This window comes from Phaethon aethereus, assembly GCF_964289735.1.
Source record: "Phaethon aethereus genome assembly, chromosome: 7".
In the NCBI taxonomy this organism is placed as follows: domain Eukaryota; kingdom Metazoa; phylum Chordata; class Aves; order Phaethontiformes; family Phaethontidae; genus Phaethon; species Phaethon aethereus.
Window position 1 is genome coordinate 23255767 of NC_138583.1, and position 18099 is coordinate 23273865.

General features: G+C 37.4%; 1 protein-coding gene across 1 annotated transcript in view; it reads right to left on the reverse strand.

The window, feature by feature from the left end:
* PLCE1 (phospholipase C epsilon 1) overlaps positions 1 to 18099 on the reverse strand; it is a gene marked incomplete at both ends in the record, with an annotated part of 143570 nt that overhangs the window by 23916 nt on the left and 101555 nt on the right. Inside the window, 10 exon segments of the mRNA XM_082002451.1 lie at positions 158 to 396; positions 1065 to 1201; positions 1287 to 1409; positions 6756 to 6915; positions 7291 to 7408; positions 8270 to 8452; positions 8947 to 9613; positions 13935 to 14143; positions 14832 to 15090; positions 16899 to 17044. Coding sequence (XP_081858577.1) covers positions 158 to 396; positions 1065 to 1201; positions 1287 to 1409; positions 6756 to 6915; positions 7291 to 7408; positions 8270 to 8452; positions 8947 to 9613; positions 13935 to 14143; positions 14832 to 15090; positions 16899 to 17044 — 2241 coding nt within the window.

Consider the following 18099-nt stretch of genomic DNA (forward strand, 5'->3'; position numbering starts at 1 on the left):
ATTAAATTTTAAATTCAAGTAAACTGTAATGACAACATCAGTGTGAAAGGAGATATCCACACAAATATGTTATTCTGACTACAAGGCGGACAACGCTAGTGGGGAAAAGAAACAAGAGTTCAAGTAAAAGGAATTGCAAGTTGTTTGTGTTGCAGACCTGGATAATACTGAGGATTTCATCATAGGTGCAGTGTTCTCCTTGGGAATTCACTAGGAAGTCATTCAGCTGCTGGATTCCCACTCCAAATATTCCCAGCGATGTGCTTTCAACTCCAGTACCATTGGTTACGATACTGGCAGCAGCAATAGCATCAGATATTTGCCTCTGGTTGTCTGACAGTTGTTGCCTGCTCTTAATGAACAAACCAAGGTCTGAAACATTCCTAGTCAACAAATCTTAAAAGAAAAAAGAAAAATAGGCTATATTACTTGTGTAGAATATAATGTAATATATAATATACATGAATATCTGGTTGAATATTTTAGCACTTACATAGTAAATTAGAACAAAACCATCTTGTTTCTACTCACTAATACAAGAAAGAGTACAAATGCAGGCAAAGCTCCAGACTTAGATTATGGTAACTGTGGAACGTAAAGGAGGACAGAGGTTTCCTTCCCCCTTGTCCCACATAAAGCAGATCTACTAGGAAACCAGATAGGAAAACACCAATCAAATGAGATGGAGAGCACAGCCCCCTCATTTCTCCTCCCTACATTTGCTCAGTGTTTTAGCCCTTCCAGACCCCCTGCAACCAGATACAGATCCCTGCGTTGGGCTCAGCCGCTCAGCAACAAGTTTTATGCCTCTGCTATACCAGTTACAAATGTATCTGGCTAATTTGAAGCAGGAACACTTTTCTCCCCTTCGTTTCTGAACATAGAACTTGTCTTAACACCCTGCTAACTGGGTATTAGTGGAGGTATGGCAGCAATCTTCTACTTAAATCTTACAATTGATAGCTCTTTATGAGACGGACAGACGCTTTTCCTTAATACCAGTAACTGAAGCTGTTGAGCAGTCTAACAAGTCTAAAGAGGCTGTATTTTCCTCTTTAACAAACCTAAATCAGGCTGGAATCCACTGCTATTTTCATCAATCTTCAAATTAGTGTAAAGTGGAGCAGGCTCTAAACCAGATCGATTGCAAGGCACAGCATAGACATCGAAAAGGTCTTTCAGATCCTTGCGGCTACGGACACTGCAAAAAGAGTTGAAAAGTTCAATTTTTGCCCTTTTATAAACTTGGATGAATGAGATCAGTACAGAATAAAAATGTATCTTACCTGAAAGATTTGAAGAGCTCTACAAATTCAACAAATGTCATGTTACTGTCAGACACCATGAAGTTCTGAAACCCCTTCATTCCTCCTTTAACGCGGCCGTGCCAGCTACTGCTGCTCCATGTGCTAAGTCAGAAAGAGACTGCTGTAGTTTGGTCACATTAAAATTCTACTTATTGAAATATTATGCAATATTGCATTAACACTTTACTTGTGTTTATACTTTATTAACTCTCCTTAATACATTTATTACCAATATCTGAAAGAAGCAAATAAAGCAGTATCTTCTAAGACCCATAACGACAGCTTGTACCATCTTGTCTTAGAGCATCTATTCTTTCTGCTGAAGACAACTTCAGGCTTTGTCAGAATTGAGAATGTATATGCATGCTATTTAACACTCTTCCATGTGCAAAAGGGCCTGACGCAAATGGCACAAATGAAAGCATTCTCATCTTCCCTTTAAAGAAAACAATGCCAGTATTCTTGTAGCCCAGGCTGTTTAGGAGGTTTGTTGAAGATTTGCTAAGGGAAAAATAGAATGGAGGAAGAATTCCTTAAGGCTGTTAAAATAAAATAGTAATATTCTGACTGGATACACAAGAAAAACAAATATTTTTCTTATGCACCTGGGTTTTCTTATATCTGGGAGCATTAAAGGTGCAGATTTTAAGAAGCACAACCCTTCCCCTTTCCAGGCACTCAACCCTCATTGTTTCCCAGCCCATGGGTTCCCCGGATAATCCCAGCTATTCTTGGGAAGTATCATCAGATACCTCAAAAACAGGTCAAGCCCTTCTTCTTTTAGGCTTGAACAGTAGCCCCTGGAGACCATTTCCTTCTAGAAATGAGGTTCTAATGATCTCCTCCTGTCAGCTTTGTGGGCTGAATGAAGGAAAACAGACTGGAATTTCTTGAGGGCAAAGGCAGAAAATGATCACAGAAACAACTAGGTGTTTGGTGCTAATTATTTCAGTTGACTTAAGTAATACCAAGCCCAGCCAATTTCTTTGTAACTGCAATAGTTAACGTAAGTTGTGCACCTGAACAAAGTTTTTGAAGCAGAACTGGTACATTTCCAAAAGCCACATCCCAAAATCTTCAGGCTACTACAGGATTTACACTAGTAAGTGTAGTTAGGCCCTGACTTGAACTATCCCTTGAGCAGCATGAACAAGCTCACAGTGAATTTCATATACTAATTTGCAATGATGGGCCAAGCTCTTGAGCCCCTTCCTGGGCCTAAACACCACTGAACACACACTGCAGGAATGGGATCCACCAGCATCCTGAAAACGGAGGGATCTAAGCAGCCAGCACAAATACAAAGAACTATCTAGTTTAAACTATAACTAACTCCAGAAGTCACAGTATTTGTTTCAAAATGCCAGGCTTAGTGACCATGTGTCAGACTTTATTGCTTTGCAATGTTCAAATCTACAAATCCATTAATCTATGAATTCTGCCGTCAAGTTCAGTACAAATAGTTCCAACAGCTGCAATGGGAAAACAGGACCAGCTTGTTGTCCAGTGTTTGTAAAGACATTTGCAGTCACCTGCTGCAAACAGGCAACATTTTACATAAATATGCTAGATCAGATTCCTCAATTCACTCCTGGCCTGGGATGTATGCATGCAATTGAAAAGAGAATGTGATAAAAAGTATTAAAAAATACCATCTACTTTAACTGATAATGTTCAATTTGTTTGACAGCACTATGGCAAGTACTGACATACTGCATATAACTTTCTGGCTAAAATAATTCCTAACATTTTTATCAGACAAGAAAAATAAACCATGATGACGAAAGTCTCTTGACTCCAGAAAACAAACTGGAACTATAAAGTACCAAATGGAAGATCAGCAGCAGATTATAATGCTCTGCATTTCACTGGATCTGATCACATGAAGGGTGTCTTCCACAATTGTTCGGGTTAAAAATCGTGTGGGTTATAAATACAGGTTGTTAAAAAAAAGCCAAAACCCCCAAGAAAACCCCACTACTATCAACAACCAAAACTGTAATTAGAAGCAGTCTGGATTATACCTGTATACAGCTAATGAGGGAGGCAGTTTACTCTCTCTTTGCAAAAAAGCCCCCATCTCTAATTTCCCATATCCTGTTATCTGTTTCCCAGTGGCATTACTACCCTTCCCCTGCTTCCTCCACCTTACAGGTGGCACTAGATTTCCAAAGAACTTGGGAATTTGCTGGATGAACATCTGCTTTGAAGAATGACAGAAGACAGCTGCAGACTACCTGTGTTTGGAAATTATCTGCACATGTGGCTCACACTAGGATTTTTTTCTCAACGTGAATTATTTGTAAGGAGGTCAGCAATATTAAGGCTGAGAGTCATATATGTAAAAATACCATTTTTCATTCTCTACCTGTAAGAATTACTATTATTTAAAATGTACAACAAAGATAGCCAGGTCCTCCTCTTTTTAAATTGCTATCATTATATTTAGATTTTTATTTCACTTTAAGAAATCTTATTTTATTTAGCACTTATCACTTGGTGAAGACAATCTCATTTACTGGTCAGGTAAAGTTAATTCACATATTATATGGAAAGAGAAAAAGAACTAGAAATCTCTCTTGCTTTCCTCCTCCTAGCTGCTACACTGCAGCTAACAATCATTACCAGCTCAGCTTTCTGTGCTGCAAAGGCTGGGACCCTCTGCTCCCCGCTCTCGGTTCTGTGAGGGATCATGCACTCACCTAACATGCACAACCAGCTCATGTCCAACACTGCCTCCAACTATGAAGCCTTGTCAGTGTTTGTGTCTAAATCCAGATGCTAATCTGAATTAATAAACTCTGTTGGCTCTAATCTGTGCAGAACCATACAAATGTGTACCAGCACTCCCAGTGGATCCTGTATTTCCTAGGTTATTTCATTATCTAGGACATTCCAACTTTCTGTTACTTTGGAAAATGAATGCTTCATTTATCTTAGTTATGTTACTGACAAAACTGGTTGGGTGTAACTAAGTATAGAACTTGATTTTTATGAGACTGCAGAATTACCAACAAAAATGGAGCACGAAGAAACAAACGATGTTTGTCCAGCCTGTGTGGGCTCCCAAACTTACTTTGCTTGTGTATCACCGCTGTTAAGAGCAGCAGCTTCCAGGAAGAATATTGCACTGCCTGCAGTCTATACATCCACAGCTTGTGGACCACTGCCCCAGTCTGCTCCTCTGTCAGTCATATCAATGCTGCTAAAGGCATCCATCCTGCCACTTTTTCCAAGGGGGACAGAAAGACTCAAGTTCACATTGCTCTGCACTGCCCAGCAATTGGCTCAGGTCTGGTTTGGTCCCCCATGGCGCTTGCCTGTCTCTAAGACATAATTTAAATTTTTGGTGTGTGTTCTATCTGAAGTGGCTGAAATAAGCTGTGGCATATGTTATTTCTTGACAGGCTGCCATTTATTTAATGTAACACAAAGCAACAGGACATGCTATGGCTGTGGGTGGATTGCCTGAAGGTACACCCCTTGCTGGGAGTGTGTCCTGTAAGAGTATATTGTAGACGGTTTGAGACGAAGCTCTCCATCCACACTACCTCCAGAAGTCTCTGGAGCAAATATTCCCAGAACTGCACCTAAATTCTATCTTGGAGGCAACCAGCTGGTTTACTCTAAAAGACACCCCAGGAGTGAATCAATACGCATACAGCGTGGATGATCACAGGACTTCGCAGCAAAAGCAGGGAGCCAACTATTTGATAGCTTAGACTTACTTACCACAGTTGAAGCACTACAGATACTTCTTTCTTTTAGCACATGTGAAGTGTCCACACACATGAAAACTGGCAAGCACAATTCAGACCTATCAAGGGTCCAAAGGGCAAATACCAAGAACAAAACTCTTTCAAGTGCTCCAAGTCTCTTAAAGGCACCTGAAAATAGGGTCAAGGTAGTGGATAAAACATGTAAATCTGTTCTGAGGAAGATTTTCTCAGGACAGATGAAACAGCCATACAGCTGTATCCTAAGCAAATTCTAGCAAGAAGGGTCATATCAAGCTGAGGAAAGCTCTACTAAGCGCTGCTGTGGAATTTCCACACAACTTTGCCAGGGAAAACCTGTCATAACTCGGGGAGGCCCACAGTGCTAAGCTGCACAGGGATCTGTACAGAAACCCAGGACTGAGAGGATTTAAGAGACCATTAGCTGTCCTTCCCGCGGGAACGTGAGTTCTCCGTTCAGCTTTTTCTGTTGAGCCTTTTAATCTCATTTAGCGAACAACAACAATTTTGGCATAAAAGCAAAAAGCAGATTTGCAAAACAGAGAAGCATTTTCCAGAGGTAGTAAAGCAGTATTTCTTCAGTTTAACGTAAAAGAAAGCTGTTCAATCCTTAAAAAAAAAAGTCTTACAGAGATAAATCCTAGTCTGACATGTTCACCCCATGGTTGTGAATGACAGTGAAGAACAAAAAGCAAAGAGCATAGTAAGAGTTTCAGAAAGCAGTGTTAAAAGGAGAGGCAGCCAACCACAGATGTCCACAGGTGGCTCTGCTACTCACATCTATTGCCAAACCCAACTGTTTTAAGTGTAAAAAATCCCTAAGAAATACACAACATAAACCATTACACAAGACATGTCTCTTCAAAAATAATGTTCTACCAGCAGCAGTAATCTCTTCCATTATTTACCATTGCTGTCCTGGAAATGCCAAGATTCATACTCATAAACATACCTCAGTATTCATTCTGTTAAAAGGCATGGGAAGGCCTCCGTTGTGACTGTCGTCTTGTATGATATAAAGTACTATCCACATTCGTGACATATTATCATCGTTATATTCTTATTACTACAACTACTACCACCACCACCATTATTATCATTTATAGAATTAATACGTTAGTGTACTATGTCACTGCACGACCACAGCATGACCTTTTGCACTGCCTAAGTGGCACAAAAAGGATGAATGTTCAAGAAGAGACCTGTAAGAGAAAGATTTCAAATCTGTCCCTCCAATTCCCCGAGACGGTACTGCAATCATCACCAGGAATGTCAGTAAAAGTTAAGACTCCCCCAGGTAGAAATGACTTATGCTGAGAAACTTCAGAACTTCAGTTCACACATCTATAACCTTTTTGTGCTGATTTTCAGTATATAGAAGATATCTATAACTATGTTTTGGAGAAGATACAGAGAAAGCGTTAAACTCTGTATTTGTGTAGTTTTGGAACAGCATTCCAATCTGCTTCTGTAACAGACAAACTGAAGCATGCTGCTCAGGGACTTGCTACAAAGCCATCCTCAGATTCATGGTATTTCAGTTTAAATGTCCTATGTTGTTCTACAATGTTTTAGATGTCTATCAAAAGGCCAATGATATTTCTGGCATTGTTTTTGTCAGACTTCGTCAGTTTGGCACAAAACCCACATTTGATAATAATTAACAGTAACTTTTTTTCTTTTTAAATCACAACATTGATTTTCTCCTTACCTAGACTGACTCTTGCTTGAAGACATTACAGGAGAGGAGACTGGTCTTGCTGGTGAAGATGTTGTAGCTCCTAAATTAGGAGATCCAGATGCTGTCAGAGAGTGAGCTCTTCTTGATGGCAGGTTGTTAGATAGAGAAGCATTAATAATAATATTTTGATCTATGGAGAAAACAAAAGTTTGCAGCACAATTAGAACATCTGGGTGGCCCAATAAAAATGCTTTTGTCCAAGAGACTTATGTCATAATTCATTAATGTGTAGTAAAGGGTTCTGGTTTTGTCCCAAGAGAGTCAAAAAGATACATTCTGAACAACACTTATATACCCATTTCATCTGAATGGAAAGGAAGTGCTATTGAAACTAAATGAAAGAAAAATCACAACTACAGGAATTTAGAAGTTTATAGCATTTGGAGTTTCAACTGCAAAAGTAGTTTTATATCATAAATGTATTTTTAACACCATGAAGAATGTCTGTATAAAAAGACTTTGAGCAAAACCCTGAGGGACTGAAGTACTAAAGCTATACGTCTACCTGGTTCTTCCTGTTCATCAATATCTTGAGGATCCGAACCACTTCTATTACGATACTCCTTACAGCTTTTTGCCTTCCGACTTGCCATTTCATCATCAGTGGCCTCTCCACTTTCACCCTAGAAATAATAAGCACCATAATAAACAGCCTGAAAACACTACCTTTCCCATTCTTTATCAGTGCAATTTGTAACAAAACCATGATATAAATCAGCTATTCCTCAGGAAACACACTCCTGTAAGGCCGATACCAGTAAGAAAGAGACAACTTAAACAGGGTACATAAAGAAGCATGGGACCATTAGGTGTTACCTCAGTTTGACATCACATAGAAGGTGACAATGATCATGCCTCTGTAAAGTGGTGCAGCTGGGTTTACACTATTCCCTGGTGCACAGGAGCCCTAAACAGTACGGATCTTGTCATTTGAGGATCTTCCCTACCTGCCCACTAGAACATGTGGATAGCATTGAGCTTCTACGCCCTGCATTTTCCTCTCTTCTGACTACTGCTGAACGTGGCTGAGTCCAGGAAAAGAGACTGCCAGACAAAGTCCAGTACTCCTGTCAGCCATGTAAAATAAAACTGCATGCTAACTTGAGGCGGAATAACTGTGGTGATGTTTTTGGGAACATGAAAACAAAAGGAGCAAAGAAACTGACAGCAGCCTCCAAACATCACTTTGCACATTAATATTTGTATTATTACCAATATTTTACATTTATACTGAGGTAGCACCTAAAGCTCTCAACAAGATTCTGTCCCCTTCTGCTAGCCCTAGTGCCCACATTTCTTGAGAATGCTTAAAGCGTGAGAAAAGAAACCCAAACTAATGGAAAACAATAAACCTGAAACTGCAATAAACAGTTTTAAAATTATCATCTAACCCTTTTTCTCTGATGCAGAATACACAGTAACTGTAGGAAGGAAACAAATCAGACAGGTAAGAAACAAAATATTTGAATAGCAAAATATTCTACCCTCAAGAGTACTTTCTTCTTTTTCTTAGCGGTGCTTATTCCCAAAGTGTTGTTTCTCTGTACACTAGGTTTCTCAGTGGTTTTGGTGAGAGTTCCCGTGCTTGTGTTTCTTGCACTCCATCGTCTGCCTCCAAACAGTTCAACAGCCTGAGCCAAGGTTGGGCCTTCAAACCTTCCATCCTCCTACAAAAATTCTCAGTGTTAACAAAACAAGGAGAATAAGAACAGACACATTTTCTTAATCAATAATAGACACATCTCTAAGGAACCAATGAAAGACAAAACATCAAGAGGAGGCAATTTTTAATTACTGCATGAATAGCAAAGGGATATTTTATTTGCTATTTTGGGGTTTTTTTGGCCCCAACTCTCATCACTCAGCACCCTTTTCTAGTACAGTCATTGCTTTTTATTTAATAAAATACTTATTCCAAAACTCCAAACATATGAAGAGCTTCATAATAAAAAAAGATTTAACTTCCGTGTATTGAAAACATGCAAGGTCTGACAGAACATTATGTAGAGAATCAGATCTTACTGACTTAAGCTGTGTTACAAAGTTGGAGATTTGGCACTCATTTTTAATATTAGCTTACTTATAATAGAAACTAATTGCATTACATGAAGTTGTTGTCATCTTTGAATTTTTTTTATACAAAAATCACAGCATCTTTTACCTGGTAAAGGCTGACATACTGTTTCCGTAGCCACTGTAGTCTTTGATCAGGGAATCTCCTCATTTTTCTTACAGCTTTAGTCAATTCCAGCAATCCATCATATAGCATTCTGGCAGTATATTTTGGAGCAACAAAGTGCAGCAACTTATTATCAGTAGTCTGAAGTCCATAAAGTAGTGTTATACCATTTTCTTCAAGGGACATATTACAAAGTTTGTTTTGAACACACACAGTGTGCATATCAATGCCAGAGTGTCCCATGTATACAGCCTTGGCTGAAAACAAGTCCAAAAAACCTTCCACGAGTCCAGTATTACCAAAAAACTGGTATTTACCCAGCTCAGCAGTATTACCCAGCACACTCAATTTTGCCTTGGCATTTGCAGGGCAAACCGTTGTGGGTTTTGTCCAAGTCAAAGTACTATTGTCAGGCTGAAGTTGAAGAAAGCAACGCGCTGAGAGATGTGTCTCCTGGTCATAATGAATGACGGTTGCCCCTTGTTGCATGAACTGATGGACATCAGCCCTAATAGATAACACGTACCAGGGAATGAGTTCTATCCCGTGGCAGAAAGCCTTTTGTTGCTCTTCTGTTGAATTTGTGTCCCACTCCTTCAACTGCTCAAATATATCACTTTCAGAATCTGAAAGATCTCCAATTATAAATCTGTAAGTAAACAAAGATAAGAGACTTACATTTAGTGATACATGTGCTGATTTATGCTGTGATTGATGAGTATTTTTTCTGCTGGAATTTAAATAAAAAGAATACTGTTGTCACTATATAATTTGGACCTACAGGAACATCTGTAGTCTTTACAGTACAATTTATGTTACTGCAATTTTGAATTAATTAACAGATGCTGCTACAATTATAACTCCTGTAACAATATAATTATATTTTCATAGAACTTTCCAAACATTACATTAACAATGAAAAACTTCAGTTTGGCTCTTAAAGCCAAGTTATTCCAGTTTCTAAATCCACAGTGTAAGATTTCTTCAGTTGAAATATCAAGTATCATATGTGTAAACTTGTAGCAGGATCTAGTGGATTGAAGACATGAATTCTAATCTCTGTTCTATTATTGATTTAATGTGCAGACCTTTCACATTATATAATTCTCTGATTAACACTTGTAAAACAGTGGGTAAAACACATGCCTTCCTCCGAAGAACGCAGCAAGAATTTTATCGGATGCTTTGCGTTAGAAAATTTAATTTTACTTAAGCAAAATATTAACATGCAACAAAATTTTTTGAAATATTTTATATAGTATATTTAATATATTAGAAACAGTAGACACAGAGCAACAATAGTGAACTAATAAATGAGGTAATTTAAATATAATTTCTTCCCTACAGAAGCTTCTAGCATGTATGAAGGAACAAATGTTCAATATTTTGATACTGCTTTAATGAACATAAAAAAAGGCAAACTGTTCCGGTTACAGCAGAACTAACGAAGCACATTTTCCTAAGGATATTTGGCCAATAAAATGCAAACCGCCTTCCTCTGAATATTCTTCAAGGCATCTTGTTCTAGTACCCTCAGTGCTTTTCTTTCATATCACCAGGGTATTCTCAGCTCCTCCCCATGTCCTGCCAGCTGAGCAAAGGACGATTCATCTTGTGACTGGTTCCAAGCCACATACACCATCTCCCTAAGCTAAACAGCACAGATAACCATTAGCTCCTCCTCAAACTCTTCTCTCCCCGGGGCACTAATTAATTTGACCTTTTCCCTATTCCATACATCAATTCTAATGATTCCTTTATGAATTTATTAATCAGTGAGACCTCTACCTCCCTGCCAAATTTAGCTAAAAGTGGCCAGCAGGCTAAGGATTTATTGATTGTGGTGAGGAGGCTGACAAACAAAGGAAGAATAACTGTATCAGCCTTAACTGCAGCTCTATTTCCTTAAATCTTCCTAAAAATAAAGGTCATGCATTGTAACTAAGCTGGAATAAACTGTCTTACCAGAGTCTTACCGGACACATGTACATTAAAATATCTACTTGTATTATACAAGATTAAGATTTTCAAATTAAACAAACAACTAAAGCAGCTTTTTCTCCCCCATGCCCTCAAAACAACCAAATAAGTCTGCAAAAATGCCAGAAAAAGTATTCTGAGACTAGATGTGCATGGCTGGGGGACTCGAATGTAGTGGAGATAGAAATGGCAGAGCTTTTTTTATGCCTTATTTCATATTTGATAATACCGGCATGCTGCAGATTAAAATGTACAAGACGCAGGTAAGCCAAGCACACACGTGTAACCATACACAGAAACATAACCTCTGACATGAGCTGCCAAAAGCAACACAGCTATCAATTATTGAGAAGACACTTACAGAGCTCGGTTTGAATCAGCTTTCTTTACATGGGCTGCACTGAGATGCAAGGAAATGGAAACAAAGGATAAAGGAAACCTTAAAACAGACTGTGGTTTTAGAGGGGAAAATTACATGGGATACAAACAGGAAAAAACTTGAGGTTTTCCCCTCTTACTTTGAAAAGTATTTCCTGTAATTAGGAAAGTTTACAAGTGAAGAGGAGATCAGGCTAATAAAGCGATGCATCAAAGTTTAGATTGTCTTAATAGGTCATCTGATTAACCATTCTACAAAACCTGTATTTCACACTTGAAATTTTTTGTCTTCTCCTACCTACCTTTATTTATTTGAGAACTGTCAAGACAGAGTTCTAATAAAAATTAAAGTTTGATATTTATCTGGCATGTACAGAAATTCAGGGTGATTAAACAGGTCACTGATTACAAAGTGATAGAGTTTATTTGCTAACACAACTGGGAAAGTAATTATACCCACTACCCACTGTTTTTATTAGATGTCTTTCATTTTCTTCAAATCAAACTAACCTATCAGCTTTGCTGGGTTCATGTTCTGCAATACTAATCCAAATCAGCAAAAGGCAAACCAATTGAAAATTTTCCTTGCAATTTTAAAGCAATGAGAAACATGTTGTACAGTGTATTTTTCTGCCTTTATGACCGAAAAACTACAATTATCAGGTTACACATAATTATTACATAATTTGGATTTTGTAACGTTGTATGCAAGTATGACTTAGGTCTCACAAGAGAGATACCCAAGTTTCTTCCTTAGGACTCTTTAGTTGTCCATAGTATTAAAAAGAAACCAAACATCGCAGCCTCAGTACAAGTGCGACAACAGAGTATGGCCCTTCTGCCTCTGCAGCAATTTGGTCCTCTGCCTCACCCAGCTCTCCGAATGCTCAGGAAAAATATGGCAGGTGAATAAAGAATTTCTAAAGTTTATAAGGTACTTGAACCAAATTAATACTTTCAGAAGTATTTTTCTACAAGTCATTATGCTGTTAAAATCAGTACCGGCTGCACCAGAACTACAGATACTAATAACTGAGTAGTTAGTAGTCTGAATCAGGAAACATAACTTTGATTACCTACCTGCACTTTTGTTCATTTATATTTTAAACTTTCATTTCAGTGTCATGTTAGGGTGTTTTCTGCATTTAATTCCTACTTTAAATAATCTAGTGAGTTCTACTCTTAATTATTTAAATATAGATTATTAATTAAATATAAAGCATAAGTAACTAATTTACCAAGAACTGATTTCATAAACACAGAGAACTTCATTTTCTCCATATTGTTCTTTTATGTTGAAATTCTACTTTGATCATCCACGTGGAATGTTGATTGTGACTGTGAGTTGCAAACTCATTTTAAAGCATATTATTATAAAAAAATTATAAAATAATTTTTTATAATTAATAAATAAAATAATTCCTGGAAGAAAGCATTTGAAGTAAGTCAAGAGACAACATAAATGGACAGAGAAGTGGGACTGTCTTTCTTGGCTTAATCTACTACTCCACTTCCCAGAAGCAACTAAAGCCAGATGTGAATAATTCTATTAGAAACCATTCTTTCAGGAAATAATGATTATTTATCTGAAATGAAATTTAGAAATGCATGTTAATGAAATAAATGCATTTAAAACAGGAAGATGGTAGTTCCTTCTCAGGCAGTCACTTATTAGATTTTACATGTAAGTAGCTGAAATATGTTGGATACTTCTGAACATATGGGTATTTCTGATACATATTATCAAGAAAACACCTCAAGCAGTGACCTAAGCATGCTCTTTTATGCAAGCCCTCACGTAATTTTACAGCACTTCACCACTGAACAGTACAATTCTTAATTTGAAGTTACTCTAACATGGCTACTTGGTTAAAGCTGACTCACCTATATCTGTATGGGCTGCAACTTCAACTACAAAACAACATTCTAGGAGATCAAGTGATATCTTAACCTTTCCATTTACCATATTTCTTTCTGGTAAATAGTACAGAATATACCAGGTCTTCAAAGTGAAAATCTGAGATTACTGAACACTGGGCTTCTACATGGGGCACAATTAAGTAAACTTCCATGCAAAATAGCAGGACTACAGCAACCTGAAAATTCAAAATGTGTACTGACTTACAAATGTTTTCTGGACATAATTTAAAAGCCTCAAATGAACATGTCCTTAAAAGAAGAGGTCCTTTGAAGGATAATAAATAACCTTTATTTTGAAAGGGGCAGAACACTGACCGAGTGTGCAGAATATAATGTTCTGAACTCTGATAACAGATATGTCCTGGTGCTATTCCTGTCACCACAGATCAAAATTGTAATCGTAACTGTGGATTTTTAAAGCTCTATGTGTAAGACGAAAAGGATTTACCCTTATCATGAGAGGAAGTAATTACATCATGAGGGAAAATATAACTATACAGAGAGTTTCCAAGCATTTGAGTATCAGATACTTAGCGTAAATCCAGGGGGGGAAATTCTGAATTGGAAGAGGATAAATAAAAGGGAAGATGTTAAAGTCACCCTCATTTGTAAAAGTGAGCCTTGGTAAAAGGAAATTAAAAATAAAAAACATGAAACATACAGGTGACAATAGAAAATAAAATAAGACCTACTGGTACCGGTTTTTGTCCTTCAAAGAGTTTTTTCTTGAATCGCTCCCTTCGCTTAAATTATCTTCACCCTCTTCAGATTCCAAACTGCGATTGCAGCTCCGAATAGTTTGAAAGATATTGTTTGCTGTTGATTCTTTTTCTGGATTATTTAAACCATCTTGGCCTACTCGTTGCAAGAAATTATCTTGTCCATTATAATCTGAAACAAACTAGAGATATCTAAAAGATTAGTACAGTAATAAATAGAAAATTCTGTCATCTACTTCTCACTGAAGAAATTGTTTACAAGAATTAAGAATACTTAGCATGTATTTCCTATTGGCTTCTAGTAGGATTTTGTACCTACTTCCAATCATAAACAGACCAAATCACTGCATAAATCAAGTAACATAAGTTACAGTAACTCCTGCAAACTTTTTAAAAGCTCAGTGTTGATCTTTTCATGTAACAGGGGCATTTTTCTTTTAAAACCAAAATGATAAAACTCAAAGGAATTGCTTCTTTTCATAGCGGAAAAGCTTGATCCACTGAGCTTCTGAATTCCATTTTTAAGGAACTGAAAACTTTCCAATTACCAGTGAGTTAAGTGGAAGGTCAAAGCATTTAAGAGAAAATAGTTAACATCTTTAAGGATTTACATGCTTACTTTACCCAAAGTATAAACATAATCCTTTGGTACTGACTTTAATTTCCCAGTATTCCAATACTAAACTATGTATAAACAACTACGTCTAAATTGCTATATGGGAATTAAATTGAGGTCCATGTAACTGAACAGTCTGGTAACAGTCTGGTTTAGAAAAGTTTAATTAGATGATGCCTTGGTGTAAAATAATAAACAACATAAAGCACTGCATGGCTTTGAACATAACCTGTTAGAACATCAACCTCATTTACCTCTAATGTTTCATCCTGGGAGTTATATCGCGGACAGAGTCTGATGAGGCTTGATGCTCCATCCAAAACTTCACACAGCTCTTTTAAAAATACACCACAGAAAGGAACGACTTTACAGCCTGGAATATTGAGTGCCCGGTTGACCACTTTCCTGTATTCAGATGATGACTCATGTTGTGCCATAGCATCTTTCAGACTTCGCATGGTTTCAATATCAGACTGGTCCATAAATTGCCACATTTTTAAAACTTTTCTTGACCTATTGCAAAAAGAGATTACAACATTTATTTAAAAAATTTAAACCAAATTTACATTCAAGTTCAACACTCACAGCATATATGTAATAGAGGAATTTATCATTGTTACAAAATGTATGAATGAAATAAAGGTCATTATTTTTACGAAAACGCTGCTTGGCAGATCATTTTCCCCCTTTTGAATTATTAAAAAACAAAACTAAAAAGCATAAACACGCAATCTGATCTACTGGAGTAACAGTTGATATTTTAATAAAAGCCCAGCTGCAGGACACACAAGCAGACTTTCTAGTTTTTTCATTGTGTCACTGCCTTAAATTTTTAAGGGCCTGGGAAGAAATAAGAAAAGATTAAGGAAATGGCATGAAGATAAACCAGACAGTTTATTTCAAATTCCTTTAGTTGTATTATGAACAATCCATAAACTTAGCAAAAGGTTTTTTTTTAACTAAATTTATTTAAAATTATTTACATTGATTTTTTTCCCCATTTCACTCACAAAATAAATTAGTTCTTTTCATGGAAATAAAGAAACCAGGACTATGTCCCAGCTCCCAGGCACCAACGCAGTGCTGTAGATGAAAAGAACCTTTGATTTCAAACAGAAATAGCTCCTGATGCTCCCTGAGGACTGCGAGTACCGCTGGGAGGTCTCTCCCCTTCTGAGCTGTACATCTGTGCAACGGTATGGCCTTTCTACCCACCCCTAGCCTCAGACATACCGAAAGATCTGTAGAAATGCCAACAGTAGAAAGTCCTTAACCCCAATTTAAGTCCCTGTCCAGGAAATGCTGCTAATCAGCACTAGCCTTCCTCTCCTCTTTCCCTTGTGCTGTGCAGATGCATTAGAGAGAAAATTCAGCCCTTAATTTGCTTTACATTTTCCCTCACTGCTTACATGGCTTGGAGACTGTGGATGCATTCTGCTCAAAAAGACTCCCTGAGTGTTTCAAATGTGTTTTATATACCAAAAATGTAAACAAATAGCTCAAGGAGAATCCTTACTAAACCACAAAGAGTAACAATACAAACACTTTAAAGCTTTGTTACACAAACACACATACACAGAGGGTCAGAGCTAAGAGATGGGAAATCTGATCTTAACTCTTCCCTGCTCAGTCCAATTTGCGGCGCTCTGAACCGCCGGTGCAAAGGCACCGCTTCCCTGCTCACCCAGCCCTGCGCGAGCCTGCAATTCTGTAGGAAAGCTAGCAACGAACTGCCTTTAGCCCCACACTCTGTCCTCCTCCTGGACACACTGTAGACCATGATGGCATGAGATACCAACATCAGTCAGTGCAAGTAAATTGGAGGGGTTAAAAAAAGAGGTTTAGCTGTTTGGTTGGTTTTGTTGGGGTTTTTTGTTGTTTGGGGTTGGGTGGGTTGTTTTTTTTTTTTTTTTTACAATTACTGACCCTTTTAGAACACTGCTACAATTGTGTTTCACTTGAGTTCTGGAAACTCCAACCCCAAGTTACATTAGTTTTAGCTGATTACAGATAAACCACAACTGCTTTCCCACCTTCTTTTCATATTTAAAAAAATTCTGTTTAAAAAAATCCCCTATGTTTCCTAATGTAACATACTTAGCATGTACCAGGAAAACCTGTCTCCAGAGCATTTGGAAAAAAACACAGCTTTTAGCATGCTTCATTTTTCCAAAAGGGATTACTAGAAAGTCGCAGGGTGAGATGATGTGATTTAGCCACGGATTTCTGTTTAGTCCATTGTTCTCCAGAGACATCTGCTTAACAGAAGCTGAAGTGTAATCTATCACTGAAAAGCCATTTAAAAAAAGAGTTGCCAGTACCTCAGTCCTGCCAGAAATTCCATTACAGCATTGTAGTTGCCCATATTCCAGCAGCATTTTGCCACATGTACTAAATATGAGAAGACTTCTCGTTTCTCCTCCATAGAACCTGCAGTCAGGATCAGCCAGGTAACCCAGGAGCTCACCTTGTAAAATAAAACGGATGGTACAGTTAGCCAAAGCAATGTCACTTGGAGCATTCATGCATACTTGATGGGTTATGTGGGGGGTTTTTGTTTCCTTCCGTCAGGAGGCTGTCAGTCAAAATTCTACTTACACACTCACGGCCAAATCACATATGCATTGCAATCACACCTTACATGTGGACATACTCATATTACAACAGTTAAATCATTAACTAACCTAGAAATACTTATATTAAACAAAAAACTAACGTATCTTAAAATATGATATTCTGAATATGCATTCAGGCCACGGAAGAAAATGGATAGCTTAAGGTAGCACTGATTTCTAAAGTTGCCAAAGAGATCTGCAGTGTAAATTCTAACATAGCTTACAAATCTCAGCCTCACACTGAATAACCCTTGTTCTTACAACACAGACAGTTAAAGTTGATAAATTGAAATTTAAATTTCACAAACCTGTTAGTTTGTACAAATTTGCTAATTCATATATGCACTGAACATTTAAAGTAATTCACATTATCTATTTGCAAGATCACAAATGAAGAAAAACAAAAAAACCTCCACCTTCCCAGTGTGACCATACTGCCAACTTCCGTTCAGTGATTAATTAATGCCAGAATCAGAAACTAACTTAATATATGATTCTGTTTGTAATTAAACAAATAAAAATCAAACCTTCCTTTTATCAGGGTGCAGATTTTCTTTCCAGTTTATGTTCCCACAACATCCATAAAAAGTAATTGTATTTCACATGGAAACCTAATTTAAACCAATTGTTCCTTTTTACAATGTGATTCCCTAGGGGCTTGATTTTTGTCATTGTGTAAACACTTAGGAAGCAATAAATGTGATTTGTTTACTGACACTAAGTTCCATTCTTTGGCCCTGAAGGATTCAAGTGTTTACAGACAATACCAGTGTGAGGGAGAGGCTTATAAAAATTAGAAAATGTTCACACCTCAAGGGGCATAGTCTTTTTATTTAAAACAACAAGCATGGGAAATAAAATGTAAATGCATTAGTAGTAACAGGAAAAAAATCCACTAAAAATATAC